This window comes from Carcharodon carcharias, chromosome 6, assembly GCF_017639515.1.
Source record: "Carcharodon carcharias isolate sCarCar2 chromosome 6, sCarCar2.pri, whole genome shotgun sequence".
NCBI lineage: Eukaryota > Metazoa > Chordata > Chondrichthyes > Lamniformes > Lamnidae > Carcharodon > Carcharodon carcharias.
Window position 1 is genome coordinate 13,934,874 of NC_054472.1, and position 18,640 is coordinate 13,953,513.

Consider the following 18,640-nt stretch of genomic DNA (forward strand, 5'->3'; position numbering starts at 1 on the left):
GCTGCGCTGTCTGAGGTGCTGTCTTTGGGAGGAAACGGTAAACCGTAGCTGGTTTGGGTGGATGTGGACATGGCATTTTTTGAATTAAACAAGGGAGGTTCTCTCCTTGTGTCCTGGCCAATACTTATCCCTCAACCAATACCTTAAAAACTAATCATCTAATCATTATCTCACTTGTGGGAGATTGCTGTACACAATTGGGTTGCTGCAGTTATTACATGACACTAGTGACTACACTTCAAAAGCACTTCATTGGTTGTAAAACGCTTTGGGACACACTGAGGTGAATAAATGCAAGTGTCTGTTTTCTGTGTTTTTTCCGATTTTGTTTAGTCCCCACTCCCCTCTTAAAGTACCTTCACAAGTTTTCTGCCTTAAATATTTTTGTTGTACTTATTTAACTGAATGCAATAATTGTGCATGTACATATGTTATAATATATTTGTACCCTTATAGATGTGTATGTTAGCTTTGTTCATATGCATTGTGTGCTGATTGTTACCTCAAAGTGTCTCAGTAGATTCCCAATACATGTTTACTGATCCATTAAGAGAATCTGTGTTCTCTAGATGACCATTGACATTGGCACCACAAAGCATTTGACTGTGTTCGCCACTGGTGGTGTTAGACACACAGGTCAATAAAAAACAGTGCCTTTTAATACACTCCAAATGTCCCAGAGTGCTACGCAGCTAATGAATTATATAGTGTTACGTAGACTGTAGAGCACAGTATCACAGATGGAATTTGTGTTCCTTTTCACTGTCTGTAATCAGCATGTTGGTATGTAAAAAGTGTGTGCTTTCTTACCCTCAGAGTGTCAATCCCAATTAAATAATTTCAGCAGCAAGCTGTTCGTGAGCTTCAAAATAAAGATTATTTATTATTACACACTTGCCCCGAATTTTTAAAATGTGACGTCTCATATGCATTCTCACACTGCAGAAGCTCACCAAGGTTTCTTAGACAGCACCTCCCAAATCCATGACCACTACCATCGAGAAGGACAAGGGCAGCAGATAGATAGAAACACCACCACCTGGAAGTTCCCCTCCCAGCCACTCGCCATCCTGACTTGGAAATATGTCGCCGTTCCTTCACTGTCACTGGGTCAAAATCCTGGAACTCCCCCCCCCCCCCACCCCCCACCCCCAACAGCACTGTGGGTGTACCTACGCCACATAGACTACAGTGATTCAAGAAGGCAGCTCACCACCACCTTCTCAAGGGCAATTAGGGATGGACAATAAATGCTGGCCTAGCCAGTGAAGCCCATGTCCCTTCAAATAATAAAAAAAAACACATACAGGTTAGATACAGATGAAGGTAAAACAGCACGTTGCAACTTATAATGATCCCAGTCCCTTTTGTGGCAGGCCTGTGGTTTCTTAGATGGAGATGATGCTTTAAAGTTGAAGTGAAAGCCTGGTAAAGCAAAGGATTCTTAGTAAGCTGTGAGGTTTCTTGTAGTTGAATTTCCAGGAGATTGGTTGTCAGGTGAACTTGTGGTTGGGGGGAAATCCTCCCACTTTCAAGGTATTGCTTGTTTGATGGCTTTTGGTGGAATTCTCTCTTCCTTTCTTGGCAAGCAGCTTCTGGTTTAAAAGCAGACAACCAAAATGGTTTTCTCACCATCTGATTTCCACAAGTTCAAAGTCCTTTTTTTTTCAAACAAATAGTGATGTGTCTGTTTATTCCAAACACCCTGTGTGGTCGTTTGACATCTTTGAGCCATCTGGTGTCTTTGTGTTTGACTGACCCATTCAATTTGAGATGGCTCTTTTGAATTAGTTTCAGGAGAGGGCACTGATACATCAGACTGGAAGGTTCCTTTTGTTCCCTCTTGAGACAGGGGAGCGGCTTCAATCCATAAATGAAGTCAGATGCCCCGTGGGTGGCGATCTTTTCCAGACATTTGTTCAGTTTCGAAAAATATAAAGTATTGACTCACGTTTTATCCAGCTTCCCCTTCATCAGGCAGAGAATTACTTCTGAAGTACAGTCACTGTTGTCTTGTTGAGAAACATGGCACCCAAAGCTCCCATAACCGTGAGATGAGTGACCGAATAAATGCTTTTTAACAGTGCATTTGAAGAGGGACACAAGAAGGACTCGTTTCTTTTCTTTGCGCAGTGTTCTGGGATCTTTGATACTCATGTGAACAAGCAGATGTAGGTCCCCATTTAATGGCTCATAAGAAATAAGGCCTGTCTAACTACTCAGTACTTCTAAATTAAGTGCTTACTTCTTGGAGAGTGACTCAAAGCTTCAGTCAGAGGTGAAAGGGCTAGCAAGCAGCTCCTGCTGGATTTAAAAGCAGATTCCTTGATTCATATCCCATTTCTTGCTTGGTTGTTATGATTACATTAGTCACTCAGTAGAACCTCCAAAATGCTCTTTTTAAACCTTCCCTGGAGACCTGCTTTTCCCAAAGGTTTCGATCCATTTCTCGGCCAAAATGCTTTGCAAGAATTGAATTATTTCACAATTCTACTTTAAAAAGTCCAGAACCAGTTTAACTGGATTTGTAACTGGTGCAGAATTTTCAGTGATAAAAAAATTATGTATCCTGTATACAATTTCCTGATTTTTTTAAAAAAGAAAAAAAACTTTAAAGACCTTTTAACCTGTTTGGTCTTTGATCTATTCCTTGTACATCGCTAAAAATATTCTTTGATTTTTGATGGAACAGGTCAGAGTTGGATGAATCTTAAACCCTATGTTGTGATCAAGAAGTTCCATAACTCTGACCTGAGATTTGAGTCAAATAGAATCCTTTTTTTAAAAAACAAAGCAGTAGGATTGCTAGCATAGAGGTTATGTTACTGGACTAGTAATCCGGAGAACCCGGTTCAAACCCCATCGTGTCTGCTTGAGAATTCAAATGAAATGTTTTTTGAGAAAAAATATGGACATTTGAAACCCGTTTATCAGTAACAAGCTGTCCGATTGCCATTAAGGAAAAGCTAGAGGAAAGGAAATCTGCCAGCTTGGTCAAAAAAAAACAAGCCTCACTTTAGGAACTACAAAATACTGTGGACGCTGGAAATCTGAAATAAAGCAGAAAATGCTGGAAAAACTCAGCTGGTCTGACAGCGTCTATGGAGAGCTGTGAAGAAGGGTCATGCTCCACAGATGCTGTCAGACCTGCTGAGTCTTTTCAGCATTTTCTGTTCTTATTGCTTTAGGAACAGTAACTGGACCTTAATTGGGGTCGGTTAGTCTTGCTTATTGCAACCGTGTTACCAGCCACGATCTTATTGAATGGTGATGCAGTCACGAGGGGCTGAGTGGCCTCATCCTGCTCCTAATTCATATGCTCGTATGTGTTAGAATCGTTATCTGGTGATTTTTGAGTTCCCTTTTGCTTTGATCTCGAAGGTATTCTGTGATTTGTCTTCCCCACCCCTCCCCACATCTTGGTGGTGGTGCCATGGCTGAGCCGAAATCTTGACACTGCCAATAATTGTGTATTAAAATGATTGGCAAAAAGAATCAAAGGCATGTGAGGAGAGGCTTTTTAAAAATTATTCATGCCATGGATGTGGCTGTTGCCGGCTAGGCCAGCATTTATTGCCCACCCTTAATTGCCCTTGTTCAGGGGGCATTTAAGAGTCAGCCACTTTGCTGTGGGTCTGGAGTCACATGTAGGCCAGACCAAGTAAGGATGGCAGATTTCCTCCCCTGAAGGACGTTAGTGAACCAGATGGGCTTTTACAACAATCGACATCATTAACAACATCAACAACATCATTAGACTTTTAATTCCAGATTTTTATTGAATTCAGATTTTTATTTGAACCAAGGTCCTCAGGACATTACCCTGGGTCCCTGGACTACTAGTCCAGTGACAATACCACTACCCTGTCGCCTCCCCTGGTGCAAGTGGTTGTGACCTGGAATCCTCAGCCTGTGAAGGGCTTGGAGGCAGATTCAATCGTGGCTTCCAAAAGGGAAGTAGATAAGCAACCGAAGGATGGAAATTTTCAGGTTTCCGGGGAAAGGGTGAGGGCGAGGAATGAGTTGGCAAGGGCTCGACTGGCTGAGTGGCGGCCTCCTGTGCTGTAACATTCTGTAATTCTGTGCCACTCACTCTGAAGTGGCATTTCTGTCTTCAAGAAATAATTAACCTCTGTTTATCCAAAATGTGTTTGTTCCTGGACAGTACGTGGAAAATGAAAATCCCTGATTTCATAAATACACGGAGGAATTGAAGATATACACCTGTGATATTGGCGTGCATAGAACAAAACCAAGACGCAGAGCTTTTCTTTACTAAGAGAGTTTATTGACTTTGTTCACTCTCATCGATCTCCTCCCACTCCACAGTGTCCCAGCTGTCCCCTATTTATACGTGCTCAAAACGCTTAATTAAACTATGCCCTTCGCCTGTGTATCTTAACAGTATAATTAACATGCCATTAACAATTGATAGCTACAAAATGTTTCTGCAGTGAAAGTGAGTTTGATCTAATGTCGCTAGCTTGTTTTTAAACTTCATCCCACAGATGTGTAAGGATCTAATTTAAATGCATCTCACCGATCAACATCTAGTACTCTTGGGGAAACTGCTGATGCGGCGGTGCTGTTTGCCGGTGAGCCTTAGGTGTGCCCCTTGTACTTCCCATGGCATATACCCAATTTTCTGCCTGTCCTTGAGAAGGTGCAGTTGGTTTTTGTGGTGCCAGCAGCAGAAGATTGACCCTTGGGCACAGTTGTGCAGCGATCCCAGATTGCGTGGGCTCAGGTTTCTTGTCCGTCCCTTAGATTGGGAAGCAAGGTTTATGAGCGTCTTAGAGGGAGGTGATGGACAAACTGGGAGTTTATTTTCAAAGCTTCCATTTGCAGTCCCCTCTTTTGTGTATATAGCCCCATTGTAGACATTGTCAGAGGCAGGGATGTTGGTTGTCCCTGTTACGGGTTTAGATCAAGCTGCTCACAGTTGGAAGTGTAACCTTGATCAGCTGCACTAGACTAAATATCCTCAATGACTCATGACCATCTGATGTGTATAGAGAAAGCGAACTTCCTTAACATCTGCAGTACTGAATGATGAATGTGGGTGTGGGAAGAAGTTTGACGAATGCGATTAAACACTGAATTGTAGGAACACTTATTTGCTTAAATTTAATTAGCTGTAACGAAGTTTTGAGGGTTGAAGTACAAATATAACAGAGTGAACAACCATCAGTTAAAAATTATTCAAACGCAGTGCTGGGCCACTTCATGTCACATTTATACTGCAGCATGGATGCTCCACCTCTAGGGGAATTGCTGTAAATACAATGGCTAATACTGTAGCGTCATTAGATGCTCTGATGTGTTGGACACTGGGCAGCATGACTTGCAGAGAGAATTGCAACAGTGTATTTTACAGCAAAGCAAGCAAAGTTTAGTTAAAAAGAGTTTCCACCGGCTGCAGGAAACAAAGTCCTGCTGGAAACTGCAGCAAATGCCCCGACAAAATGCAGTGAGTGGAGGATAGTTACATAAAGAGAAGAGTTGCAGTCATATAGTGCTTCCCCTGACCAACTGGATGCCTCAGAGCGCTACAGCCAATGAAATACTTTTGAAGTGTAGTTACTGATGTAATGTGGGAAACATGGCAGCCAATACGCACACAGCAGGATCCCACAGACAGTTAATGACTAGATAAATATTGGCCAGGACACCGGGATAACTCCTCTGCTTTTCTTCGAAGTAGTTCACCGAGCAGGCAGATGCGGTTTAACATCTCACCTGAAAGAAGTACCTTCCAACAGGGCAGCATTCCCTCAGTACTGCACAGGAGTGTCAGCCTTGGTTTTTAATGCAAATTATGTGCAGAACATCCAACCCAGTCACTTGCAGCTGTGTGGTCTCCGGGTGTGATTGACAGGGGAGTGACTCAAAATTCTCCATTCTTACTGGGACTTGTGATGCAGCTCCCATATAAATTGGGTGACACTAAGTCTGTTTGTAACTGGAGATCCAACTACTGGTGTTTTCCTGCACCTCCAGAGAAGAAATGCTGCTGACAGGAAGTGTGAATGCTTTGGGGCATGAAATTTTTTGGCTGAAAAATATAAATTTTTTTTCATTCCTGGTTTGTGCTTTCAACAGCAGCGAAAATCTAAGTCAGAAAGCTAAAGCCATGGTTGTGACCGTAAAAAGATAGTGGTTATTGCAATGCCGTTTGGACATGTAACGTGTAGGGACAGAAGGAGGCCATTCAGCCCTTCAAGCCTGTTCGACCATTCAGTTTGATCATGTTTGGACTCGATCTTAAATCTGTCCATCTGCTTTGGTTCTGTGTCCCCTTTTACCCTTATTTAGCAAGAATCTGTCAATGTGGGGAGACTGTGGCGTAGTGGTAATGTCACTGGACTAGTAATCCAGAGGCCCAGGCTAATGCTCTGGGGACATGGGTTCAAATCCAGCCACGGCAGTTGGTGGAGTTTGAATGCAATTAATAATGACTAGATAAACAAAATAATGACCAAATAAAATAAAATGAGTAGATAAATAAATTAATAAAATCTGGAATCTGAATGGTAGGCTAGTCCATGGTGGCCATGCAACTATCATCAATTGTTGTAAAATCCCATCTGGTTCACTCACGTCCTTTAGGGAAGGAAATCTGTCGTCCTTACCTGGTCTGGCCTACATGTGACTCCAGACCCACAGGAGCGTGCTTGACTTGATGGCCTAGCAAGCCACTAAGTTCAAGGGCAATTAGGGATGGGCAACAAAATGCTGGCCTTGCCAGTGACGCCCACATCCCACGAAAGGATAAATAAAATCTCAGCTGTAGTGGTGTTTTGTTTAATCCTTTGCACACTTGTTAATTATTCTCCATTTATTTTGTGCAGAAGTGTACTGGTACGGCTTGAGGGATGCAGTCACCCCATCGTTATGAAAGGCCTCTGCGCAGCCTGTGGTCAAGACTTGACACAGTAAGTTGTTTGTATTTTTTTTGCCTACTCACCTCTTGTTGGAAGATGGTCTGCAGTAACGTGCTGTTTTCAGAGTAACCTTTCCCATCCTGTGGATTGCAGTTATCTTGCTTAGATAACCTCCTTAATCGATTCGCTAAAACTATTTTTTAAAGACGTTACTACGTCATTTTTAGGAAGAAAAATCGAGCAGTGTCACCATCAGGTTGCCCTTGATGCATTCAGAGCAACATTGGCGGTTCATACAGGTCCAAGTGACCTGGGTCAAAGAGTGCAAAGCAACTAGAGGGTCTAAAAATAGGTGGAAGTGTGGAATAATGGTTTTGTTAGCCCCCAGAGAATGTTTCTTTTTTTTTAAAACAGAAGCCATTTCAAGGAGTTTCAAAATAATCTCCATGAAAAAACATCATCATGCAATGGAAACTTCAATGAAAAATCTTGTGTATGGATGTGTGTTATTATCTTGGTCCTAGTTAGTATGCCTGATTGCAGGAATTAGCAAACCTCTCGATATTTCAGTGGAAGCCTGCTTTAGAAAACTATGAGCATGAAGGATTTTTATAAGCAAGTAACAGCTGAAAAAAAAGACACCAATTCATCAGGAAACTGCACAAGAATGTTGTGTTAGACACTTCCCACCTGATAGTATTTTTAATCACTGCTCTGAAATGCCTGGCCTCTGGTTCAGTACTTACCTACGACATCAGGCCTTTGACTCGGTGCCGAGTGGAACAGGACATGTCACCTATAGCACAGTATTCTGTGGCACTGCGTGCAGCATCGCAGTGTTTGCTGCAGGGTGTCATTATTCTAGCATTACTAGGTAAAGATTATTGAGGAACCCGCTAAAGTTGTGAAAAAATGCCCCAGCCAGTTAGCTCAGGATCTGCTGCATTCCTATTGGTTGGTACATAGTGCTTCACTCTCACTTTCGCATTGTACAGCTGTTTAAAGCCATGAGCCCTCTCTCACGTCTCTGTTTGCTGCATCTCCCAGGCTGTCCCCACTTCCCCTACCCACTGCCGACACTGCTGCTTACATAATGCTGCAGCTGTGAGGAACAGAGCGGGCTAGTGGTGTATATCTGATTGAGTTTGGAACAAAGAAACAAATCTTTTATTTCCTGGCCTTGATATTGGTGCTATTAGCTTATAATTGGAAACCACGAGAACTTTGAATGTAAACCATATCGGCACATTAGATATCGCTGTGTACAAGGTGAACTAGTTAAAATGATATGAACTGCATTTAAAACTGAGAATCCAGGTGATACCATAAATAGAAACAGAGTTTCTTCAGCTTTTTATCTGTATGAAAATATATATAGATCAACTTTTTTGAGTTGAAATCGGAGCTCTAATGTAGCTGTGATATGATATGACAGTATCCTGCAAGGATTGTCATTGGTCTGTGCTGAACTCCTGTGAGCTACTCCTGGCCTTTGTGGCCCTGATCTAGAGAACATAGGAGCTGGAGTAGGCCACTCGACCCCTCAAGTCTGCTTCCCCCATTCAATAAGATCATGGCTGATTTGCCCCAGGCCTCAACTCCTCTTTCGTGCCAGTTCCTCGTAGCCCTCAACTCCCTGGAATTTCAAAAATCTATCTACCTCCTCTTTAAACACTTTCGGTGATCTAGCCTCTACATCTCTCTGGGTAGAGAATTCCAGGCGTTCATGCCTTCTGAGGGAAGAAATTCCTTCACATCTCAGTTTTAATGAGTGTCCCCTTATTCTGTAACTATGTCCCCTAGTTCGAGGTTCCCCCACTAGTGGAAACATCTTTTCAACTTCTACCCTGTCAAGCCCCCTCAGAATCTTGTACGCTTCAATAAGATCACCCTTCATTCTTCTAAACTCTAGTGAATAAAGACCTAACCTGTTTAGCTGTTCTTGAAAAGTCAACCCTTTCACCCCAGGAATCAGCCTAGTGAATCTCTTTTAAACTGCTTTCAATGCCAGTATATCCTTTCTTAAATACGGGGACCAAAACTGTACACAGTACTCCAGATGCGGCCTCACCAACACCCTGTACAGTTGTAACAAGACTTCCCTATTTTTAAACTCCAACCCCCTAGCAATACAGGACAAAATTCCACTTGCCTTTTTAATTACTTGCTGCACCTGCATGCTAACTTTTTGTGTTTCATGCACAAGAACACCCAGATCCCTCTGTGCTGCACTTTTTTGGAGCCATTTAAATAATAATAAATTTAAATAGTAGCCTGACTTTTGATTCTTCCTTCCAAAGTGCATGACCTCACCCTCCTATATTAAACTCCATCTGCCAAGTTTTTGCCCACTCACTCAACCTGTCTGTTATCCCCTTGCAGATTCCTTATGTCCTCGTCACAAGGAGCAATGAGCAGTGGGTTCCTTCTGATCACTGTGCAGTGATACCTGCTACGTGTACAACCTGCTGTTGGTCATCGTTTACATTAACAATCAGGATTTGGGGATTGGAAGTGCACTTTCTAAACTTGTAGATGACCTAACTTTGACCGGTGGGGGGGGTGCAGTTAGTACAAAGGAAGAAGGCAACTGGTGGAATTTTCTGCCCCAAACTGCCACTGGGATTGCCTGGACCCGCCGAAAGTCAATGGCCCCACCACGACAAGGCCAGAAAATCCCGGCCAACAAAAAGGCGTTAAAAAATTTACACAGCGAGAGTGTAGGTGGTAAATTAATTACAACGTAGCTAAGTATGTGGTGGTATATTTTGGAAGGAAGTATATGGAGGGCACATAGTGCTTGGATAATGCGAGAGAGTCTGAACAGGTAGAGGAACAAAGGGATCAAGAACACAGATACATAAATTACTAAAAATGGTGGCGTACATTAATAATACGATGAGAAAGCAAACCAAGCATGGGGGTTCATATCAAGGGAGAGAGAATTGAAAACCCGGAAGTTATGCTAAACTTGTATAGAACCTTAGTTCGTCTACACTGTGCACAGTTCTATATTATAAAAATGGTTATGAACGCACTGGAGAAGGTGCAAAAATTATTTATGGAGATGATATTTGAACTGAGAAGTTATAAATATGAGGAAAGATTGAACAGGCTGGGGAAGACTGAAAAGTGATCTGATAGAGATCTTTAATTTAACAAAAGGGCTTGATGGGATAGATGAGAAAATGCTTCCATTTGTGGGGGGTGTGATCATAAATATAAGATGCTCACTATTAAACCCGAAAGGGAGAAACTCCTTTAAGCAAGAATATTAGGATGTGGGACTCATGACCACAAGGAGTAGTTGACGTGAATAGTATCGATGTATTTAAGGGGAAGCTAGATAAGCACCTGAGGGAGAAATAGATAGAAGGATATGCTGAGATGGTGAGATGAAGCAGAGTGGGAAAAGGCTTAATTGGAGCATAAATAAAGACTTGGGCATATCGGGTCAAATGGCCTGTTTCTCAGTTGTAAATACTTGGTAATATACTGCAGAGCACCACCCAACTTATCAAAGCATCTACCAAGAGACCAAAATGCCTGTTGTTTGCTCTATCACTTGTTGACACATGGGCCTCATTATAGCTGTTGTGCCCCTCTATATGCGAAAGCCTTACTGCTATCATCAGCCCGGACTGCAGGATATTTAGCCCTGATCACTGAGCAATCATCACAGGACGGGCCAAACCTTCTGGCCTCTGGAGCATCAGAGACTGTGGGACTGAAGACGCATGTTGGGAACCTGCGGAATCCCTGACACGCGTACCTATGTGGGATTTGCTGAGGAAGTTTAAACTTGCGATGGCCAATTCCACGGGACCCTCCCCAAATGTCTCCGACTCCGAGTCAGGTATGGAGACTCTGGACAGTTCCTGGGACTTAACTGGATAGTTATCCAGGAAGTATTAGACAGCTTAAACCTAGTCTAACAGGTGAGTAACTGCACAACTGAGCCCTTCCAATCACACCCTGACCTGACCATTCCCTGACTACCTGCCTGACCCAACTAACCGCCCCGACCTGCTGACCCTACAACCCAACGACCCCTCCCGACAGGACCTGACTACCCCCACTAGCCTCACTCACCCCACCCACTTCACCCACCCTAATCACCTGCACATCTCACACCCGCTCGCCCGCCCATTCATCCATTCACACATCCATTTACTAATGTTCGGGCTGGACCTTTAAACAGCTAGTGCCACACAGGGTGGGGGGGGGGGTGGGGTGTCCTCTCTCCCCCGACTGTACTCCGCTCTGGCGGAGCGGCGCTGCACATTCCTCTGACAGCCATAATCGGAAGTTCCCTGAGGAAATGCGCTGCAGTGCCGAATCGGGGGAAGCTTTCAAATACAGTGGCAATCACTACAACTGCTGGGAAGACCTGGGCCATCATGTCCTTGAGGAATTCTGTTGAAGGGTCATGAGGACTCGAAACGTCAACTCTTTTCTTCTCCGCCGATGCTGCCAGGCCTGCTGAGTTTTTCCAGGTAATTCTGTTTTCGTTTTGGATTTCCAGCATCCGCAGTTTTTTTGTTTTTATGTCCTTGCGGAATGAGGGAAGGTATAATCAAGGATTGTGCTTGCTTTGATATTCCTCTCTCCTGGATTGGCAAATAATCTGCTGGTGACCAATTTGTTTATCAATGAAGTTGGGAAAAGCACCTGAAATCCACCAGTACCTCTGCGATTTCACCTGAACGTGAACTACTGCAGAAGAGGATGGAGAAAGTTGGGATGGGAAGTATATGGTTTATTTTTAGTTCGGTTCTAGGCTAGTTTGCACCACATGGAGTTCAAGCCATTATTCAATATTTCTTTTTCCAGATTACAGAAGAAGAATGGGAAGCAGATGGTGCCCCTGTCCACAGCCACTGTTTCGATGGTGCACAGTGTTCCAGAGCTGATGGTCAGCTCTGAGGTAAGAGCTCCTAGAATTCAGAGTATTCAGCTTCTACGGTTCGACAAATTTGTGGGCTCACTCGCTATCTCTTCCCTCCTCTCTCTCCCCCGTCTTTCTCCGCCACTTTCTAAGCCCTCCTGCCGGGCACCCTCAACCCCCGCCCCCCACCCCGCATGCACTTGCCACCCAATCTTTGTAAAAAATTTGTTTAATTTACTTTGAATTTATTGCTTTGGTCAGACCCCACGCTGAGGCATTGCTTTCAATTCTGGGTACTGCACCTCAGGAGCAAACTGTTCCCTGTGGTGGGGGGACCCTGAATACTGGGGCACAGCCTGAAAATCAGTCTTAGGCCATTGAGTAGCGAAACGAGGAAGCACTTTTTGCACACACAGGCCGGCTTATAAAGAAGACCGGAAACACTCTCCCGCAAAAAGCTGTGGTGCTGGGTTAATTGAAACTTTCAAAACTGAGATCAATAGATTTATATTAGGCAATGTTATCAGAGGATAGTGGAGTTTGGGTGTAGATCAGCCATCACCTGACTGAATGGGAGAACAGGCTTGGGAAGCTGAGTGGCTGCTCTTTTTTTAAAGTTTCACTTACTCTATTCTGTTGTAATCCTTTTGATTTTCATTGTTGACAAGAACCTGCAAAGCAGATTGTGTTTTTGTAATCCTGGTTCATGATAATTCGCCTGTTTTTAAGTGGTCTTCAGTCCTGCAGTCAGATAGCTATCAATCAAGGGAATGGACATAATCAAACTCTCAGTTGTTGCTGACAAATTCATAAATCAGACTTCCTGGGTGAAGTGGGAAATGTAGAAACTGGCACAGGTGTGATGGGCGGAATGGCCTCCGGCTGTGACTTTATGATTCCAAGAACAGGAAAAAATGGGCACAAAGTGTTAATGATAATGTAACGGAGGGGGAAGAACTGTCAGTAAAGACTGAACAGGCATGTGCCCTTTTGCTTTAGACTAAGTGATGACCTGTCTTTAAAATCAGGCAGGCAGTTGATGAGTGAGATGTAGAGAAGACACTTCCACTTTTGGGAGCCATCGGTATAAGATGTTCACTAATAAATTCAGTAAGGAATTCAGAAGAAACCTTTTTATCCAGAGAGTGGTGAGAAAATGGAACCCCCCACCATGGGGTGAAGCGAACAGCGTTGATGCATTTAAGGGGAAGTTTGATAAACAAGTGAGGGAGAAAGAAATATAAAGATATGCTGATAGGGTGGGAGGAAGCTCTGGAGGAGTATAAACTCTGGCAATGGCCTGTTCCTGTGCTGCAAAATTCTATATAATTCTATGTACTGGTTATATTAATGGTGATATGCTGAAAAAGGAGACTGTTGGGCTTGCAGTGTGGCTCAGTTATGCTTGCTCAAAGTGACATATGCTTATATGCAGGGACCTGTCCTCTGCACTAAAAGGAACAAGTCCAGGAATTGTATCTTTTTTGAATTAAAAACATGGTGAAAATTGCTCCTTGGTGCATTCTCCATGGCAACACCACGATCAGTCAGTGCAGGGGAGCCAGTAGCATAGTGGTATTGTTACTGGACTGGAGACCAGGGTAATGCTTTGGGGACCCAGGTTCAAATCCCATCACCAGGTTTGAATTCAGTAAAAATCTGGAATTAAAAGTCTAAGATGACCATTGCCGATTGTCATAAAAACCCACCTGTTCACTAACGTCCTTTAGGGAAGGAAATCTGCTGTCCTTACCTGGTCTGGCCTACATGTGACTCCAGATCCACAGCAGTGTGGTTGAACCTTTAAAAAAAATGCCCTCTGAACAAGGGCAATTAGGGATGGGTAATAAATGCTGGCCTAGCCAGCGAAGTCCACACCCCCATGAACAAATGAAAAAAAAAACTCGTCAACCAATCAGTGCCCTTTTCTCAAGCACATAACTGCGTCACACAACTTCCACCGATTGGTGGCATGCGAGACACAGCTTCGTGGTGAAGTTGCAATTGGGTCAGATTTTTCACCCGTTGAATTGTTGCTCCTTCTGAAATTTGGCATTCTTGTGTCCGTCCGGATGAGAGGAGGATAAAAAAAAAAGCTTTGGCAGCATGTTTCTTTTTTTCTGGCAATACTCAAGTTCTGTACTATCAAACGCCGTATTTATTTTTTAAAAATTGCTTACATTCTCTCTCTTCCTTTTTACCCATTGTTCATCCCCCACCCCCATCTCCCCATCATACAGCAAGCTGAACAATTGGGTCGAGAGGATCAGCAGTGGTTACATAAAAACCGAAAATTAGTTTTGATGGTGGATCTGGACCAGACTTTAATCCACACGACTGAGCAGTTGTGCCAAAAGATGTCCAATAAGGTGAGACCCTGGTAATAATCTGTTGAAATCTGTAGTTAAATAGTATCCTTGCTCCTGAGGTGAGGCTGTGAGATTGTAGCTTGTCCTAGCAAACAGATAAATCACATCCCATTATCTCTGACTGTCAGTGAGAGAGTCAGTAAGGAATACGTGTGTGTATATGTATATATATATATATATATATATATTTTTTTTTTTACTTCTGTCTTTCCCTTAGTCTGCTATCTCTTGTTGGTGACGATGGCATTTAATTTTAGAGGTGGGACTCTATTTTTAAAGAAGAAAATAACTGCTGTCACTACCTGACAGGTACAGTTACAACTTTGAAAAACACGAATTCAAGGGACGCAGTTATGTGTTCCATCAACATCAAATCAAACCCGGAGGACCCAGGATAAGTCTGTGCTATAGATGATAGATTTAGAAAAGGTGCAAGACCTTCTTGGATTGCCTGGGACAGTTACGCCAACATCTGTCACACATTACCGATTTTCACAAGAGTGATTGGCGCTTTTTTTTAAAAAAAAGCGTTCGCTATCTCGTTCCCCACCCCCTCCGTCTCACTGTCCTAATCACCTTTGTCAATAATAATAAAAACAAAAAAACTGCGGATGCTGGAAATCCAAAACAAAAACAGAATTACCTGGAAAAACTCAGCAGGTCTGGCAGCATCAGCGGAGAAGAAAAGAGTTGACGTTTCGAGTCCTCATGACCCTTCGACAGAACTTGAGTTCGAGTCCAAGAAAGAGTTGAAATATAAGCTGGTTTAAGGTGTGTTGGGGGGGCGGAGAGAGAGAGAGAGAGAGAGAGAGAGAAGTGGAGGGGTGTGTGGTTGTAGGGACAAACAAGCAGTGATAGAAGCAGATCATCAAAAGATGTCAACAACAATAGAACAAAAGAACACATAGGTGTTAAAGTTGGTGATATTATCTAAACGAATGTGCTAATTAAGAATGGATAGTAGGGCACTCAAGGTATAGCTCTAGTGGGGGTGGGGAGAGCATAAAAGATTTTAAGATATTTAAAAATAATGGAAATAGGTGGGAGAAGAAAAATCTATATAATTTATTGGAAAAAAAAGGGAAGGGTGAAACAGAAAGGGGGTGGGGATGGGGGAGGGAGATCAAGACCTAAAGTTGTTGAATTCAATATTCAGTCCGGAAGGCTGTAAAGTCCCTAGTCGGAAGATGAGGTGTTGTTCCTCCAGTTTGGGCTTCACTGGAACAATGCAGCAAGCCAAGGACAGACATGTGGGCAAGAGAGCAGGGTGGAGTGTTAAAATGGCAAGCGACAGGGAGGTTTGGGTCATTCTTGCGGACAGACCGCAGGTGTTCTGCAAAGCGGTCGCCCAGTTTACGTTTGGTCTCTCCAATGTAGAGGAGACCACATTCGGAGCAACGAATGCAGTAGACTAAGTTGGGGGAAATGCAAGTGAAATGCTGCTTCACTTGAAAGGAGTGTTTGGGTCCTTGGACGGTGAGGAGAGAGGAAGTGAAGGGGCAGTGTTGCATCTTTTGCGTGGGCATGGGGTGGTGCCATAGGAGGGGGTTGAGGAGTAGGGGGTGATGGAGGAGTGGACCAGGGTGTCCCGGAGGGAGCGATCCCTACGGAATGCCGATGGGGGGGTGAAGGGAAGATGTGTTTGGTAGTGGCATCATGCTGGAGTTGGCGGAAATGGCGGAGGATGATCCTTTGAATGCGGAGGCTGGTGGGGTGATAAGTGAGGACAAGGGGGACCCTATCATGTTTCTGGGAGGGAGGAGAAGGCGTGAGGGCGGATGTGGCTCCCTGTCACTTGCCATTTTAACACTCCACCCTGCTCTCTTGCCCACATGTCTGTCCTTGGCTTGCTGCATTGTTCCAGTGAAGCCCAACGCAAACTGGAGGAACAACACCTCATCTTCCGACTAGGCACTTTACAGCCTTCCGGACTGAATATTGAATTCAAGAACTTTAGGTCGTGAGCTCCCTCCCCCATCCCCACCCTCTTTCTGTTTCCCCCTTCCCTTTTTTTTCCAATAAATTATGTAGATTTTTCTTTTCCCACCTATTTCCATTATTTTTAAATATCTTAAAATCTTTTATGCTCTCCCCACCCCCACTAGAGCTATACCTTGAGTGCCCTACTATCCATTCTTAATTAGCATATTCGTTTAGATAATATCACCAACTTTAACACCTATGTGTTCTATTGTTGTTGACATCTTTTGATGATCTGCTTCTATCACTGCTTGTTTGTCCCTACAACCACACCCCCCCTCCACTTCTCTCTCTCTCTCTTTCTCCGCCCCCCCACACACTTTAAACCAGCTTATATTTCAACTCTTTCTTGGATTCGAACTCAAGTTCTGTCGAAGGGTCATGAGGACTCGAAACGTCAACTCTTTTCTTCTCTGCCGATGCTGCCAGACCTGCTGAGTTTTTCCAGGTAATTCTGTTTTTGTTTCACCTTTGTCAATGTTACCTTTTCTCTGCTCCCCCATCTCCCCCCCCATCAACCCTCCAACCTCCCTTTTTCAGGTCTGCTCCATATTCTGTTTCATTGTGGTTTATAGTACAGAGGACACTGCTGTGCTGTTAGAAGGTGTGTTATAGCTGTACACTGAGGCCAGTCGGTTATCACAGGCTGGAACCTATTGACCAGCGGGTGAAAAATCTGACACAGTCACAACTTCACCACGAAGTGGTGTCTCGGTTGCCACCAATCGGTGGCAGTTGTGTGACTTCTGTTAGTGAGAGCTGCTTATCCTTCCCTTTTTCTCTCTTCCCCCTTAACAATGCAGAAGTTGATGACCCGAGTCTCTGCCACTTTAAGCCATTGCTCCCCATGCCTGTTGCCTCTTGTTTTATGCTGCACCTCTGCAACACTGGTGTCAATTCCACCAATCTTGCTTTCTGTTGTCCTTTCTCGCTGTATTCCTGATTGCCCCAGCAACTCAGCTAATGGAGTATTTTTTTTTTGCCCTTTGCCTCCAGTTCTGACTCCTGTGCACTCTTTCCTCCAACACTAGGTTTTTCTGAACAATGTCTTGTGTTCCTCGCTAGCAGTAATACCATGCAACAAATCACATAACTATTGCTGAAAAGAGAGACATGTTGGCAAAGCTTTTCATCTTGCACTGATCAGGACAAATGCAAGAATGGGCAGCATTTGTTGAACATTCCTGAATGTGTTAATAGCTACACTAACAATCAATTTAAGATAATCATTTGAGCTCGTAATGTGGCTCATTTACGCTTGCTAGAAATTACATACATTTATACACAGGCACCTGTACCCTACAAGCAATATAAACATGTTCAAGCCTTGCATGGTTTTTGATTTTTTTTTAAACCATTCGTGGGTTGTGGGTGTTGTTGGCTAGGTCAGCATTTATTGCCCATCCTTAATTGCCCTTGAGAAGGTGGTGGTGAGCTGCCTTCTTGAACCGTTGTAGTCTGTGTGCTGTAGATACACCCACAATGCTGATAGGAGGGAGTTCCAGGATTTTGACCCAGTGACAGTGAAGGAACAGTGATATATTTCCAAGTCAGGACGGTGAGTGGCTTGGAGGGGAACTTCCAGGTGGAGGTGTTCCCATGTGTCTGCTGCCCTTGTCCTTCTAGATGGTAGTGGCTGTGGGTTTGGAAGGTGCTGTCCAAGGATAGTTGGTGAGTTCCTGCAGTGTATCTTGTAGATGAAACACACTGCTGCCACTGTGCGTCGGTGGTGGAGGGAGTGAATGTTTATGGATGGGGTGCCAATCAAGCGGGCTGCTTTGTCCTGGATGGTGTCAAGCTTCTTGAGTGTTGTTGGAGCTGCACTCATCCAGGCAAGTGGAGAGTATTCCACACAATCCTGACCTGTACCTTGTAGATGGCGGACAGGCTTTGGGGTGTCAGGAGGTGAGTTAATCATCGCAGGATTCCTAACATCTGACCTGATCTTGTAGCCACAGTATTTATATGGCTAGTCCAGTTCAGATTTTGGCCAATGGTGTGCTGCCAGGACAAAAACAGAGACAGAAATACCGGGAAAAACTCAGCAGGTCAGGCAGCATTGGCGGAGAAGAGCACAGTTGACGTTTCGAGTCCTCATGACCCTTCAACAGGTTAGATTCTCTCTTGTTGGAGATGGTCTTTGCCTGGCACTTGTGTGGCTCGAATGTTACTTGTCATATTGTCCATGTCTTGCTGCATTTGGACATGGACTGCTTAGTATCTGAGGAATCGCGAATGGTGCTGAACATTGCGCAATCATCAGCGAACATCCCCAATTCTCACCTTATAATGGAAGGAAGGTCATTGATGAAGCAACTGGAGATGATTGGGCCAAGGACACTACCCTGAGGAATTGATGCAGTGATGTCCTGGAATTGAGATGATTGACCTCCAAAAGCCACAACCATCTTCCTTTATGCTAGGTATGACTCCAGCCAGTGGAGAGTTTCCCCCCTGATTCCCATTGACTCCAGTTTTGCTGGAGCTCCTTGATGCCACTTGGTCGAATGCTGCCTTGA

At 43.9% G+C, this 18,640-nt stretch overlaps 1 protein-coding gene across 3 annotated transcripts in view; it reads left to right on the forward strand.

The window, feature by feature from the left end:
* Nucleotides 1-18,640, forward strand: part of ctdp1 (CTD (carboxy-terminal domain, RNA polymerase II, polypeptide A) phosphatase, subunit 1) — a 284,685-nt gene that overhangs the window by 18,604 nt on the left and 247,441 nt on the right. For all 3 annotated transcript variants that reach the window (XR_005943330.1, XM_041190089.1, XM_041190087.1), the window contains exons 2-4: nucleotides 6,852-6,935; nucleotides 11,718-11,811; nucleotides 14,013-14,141. Coding sequence is in view for 2 of the 3 variants with exons in the window: in XM_041190089.1 (XP_041046023.1) it covers nucleotides 6,852-6,935; nucleotides 11,718-11,811; nucleotides 14,013-14,141 (307 nt within the window). In the remaining variant the exon portion in view is untranslated. The remainder of the gene's footprint in view (nucleotides 1-6,851; nucleotides 6,936-11,717; nucleotides 11,812-14,012; nucleotides 14,142-18,640) is intronic.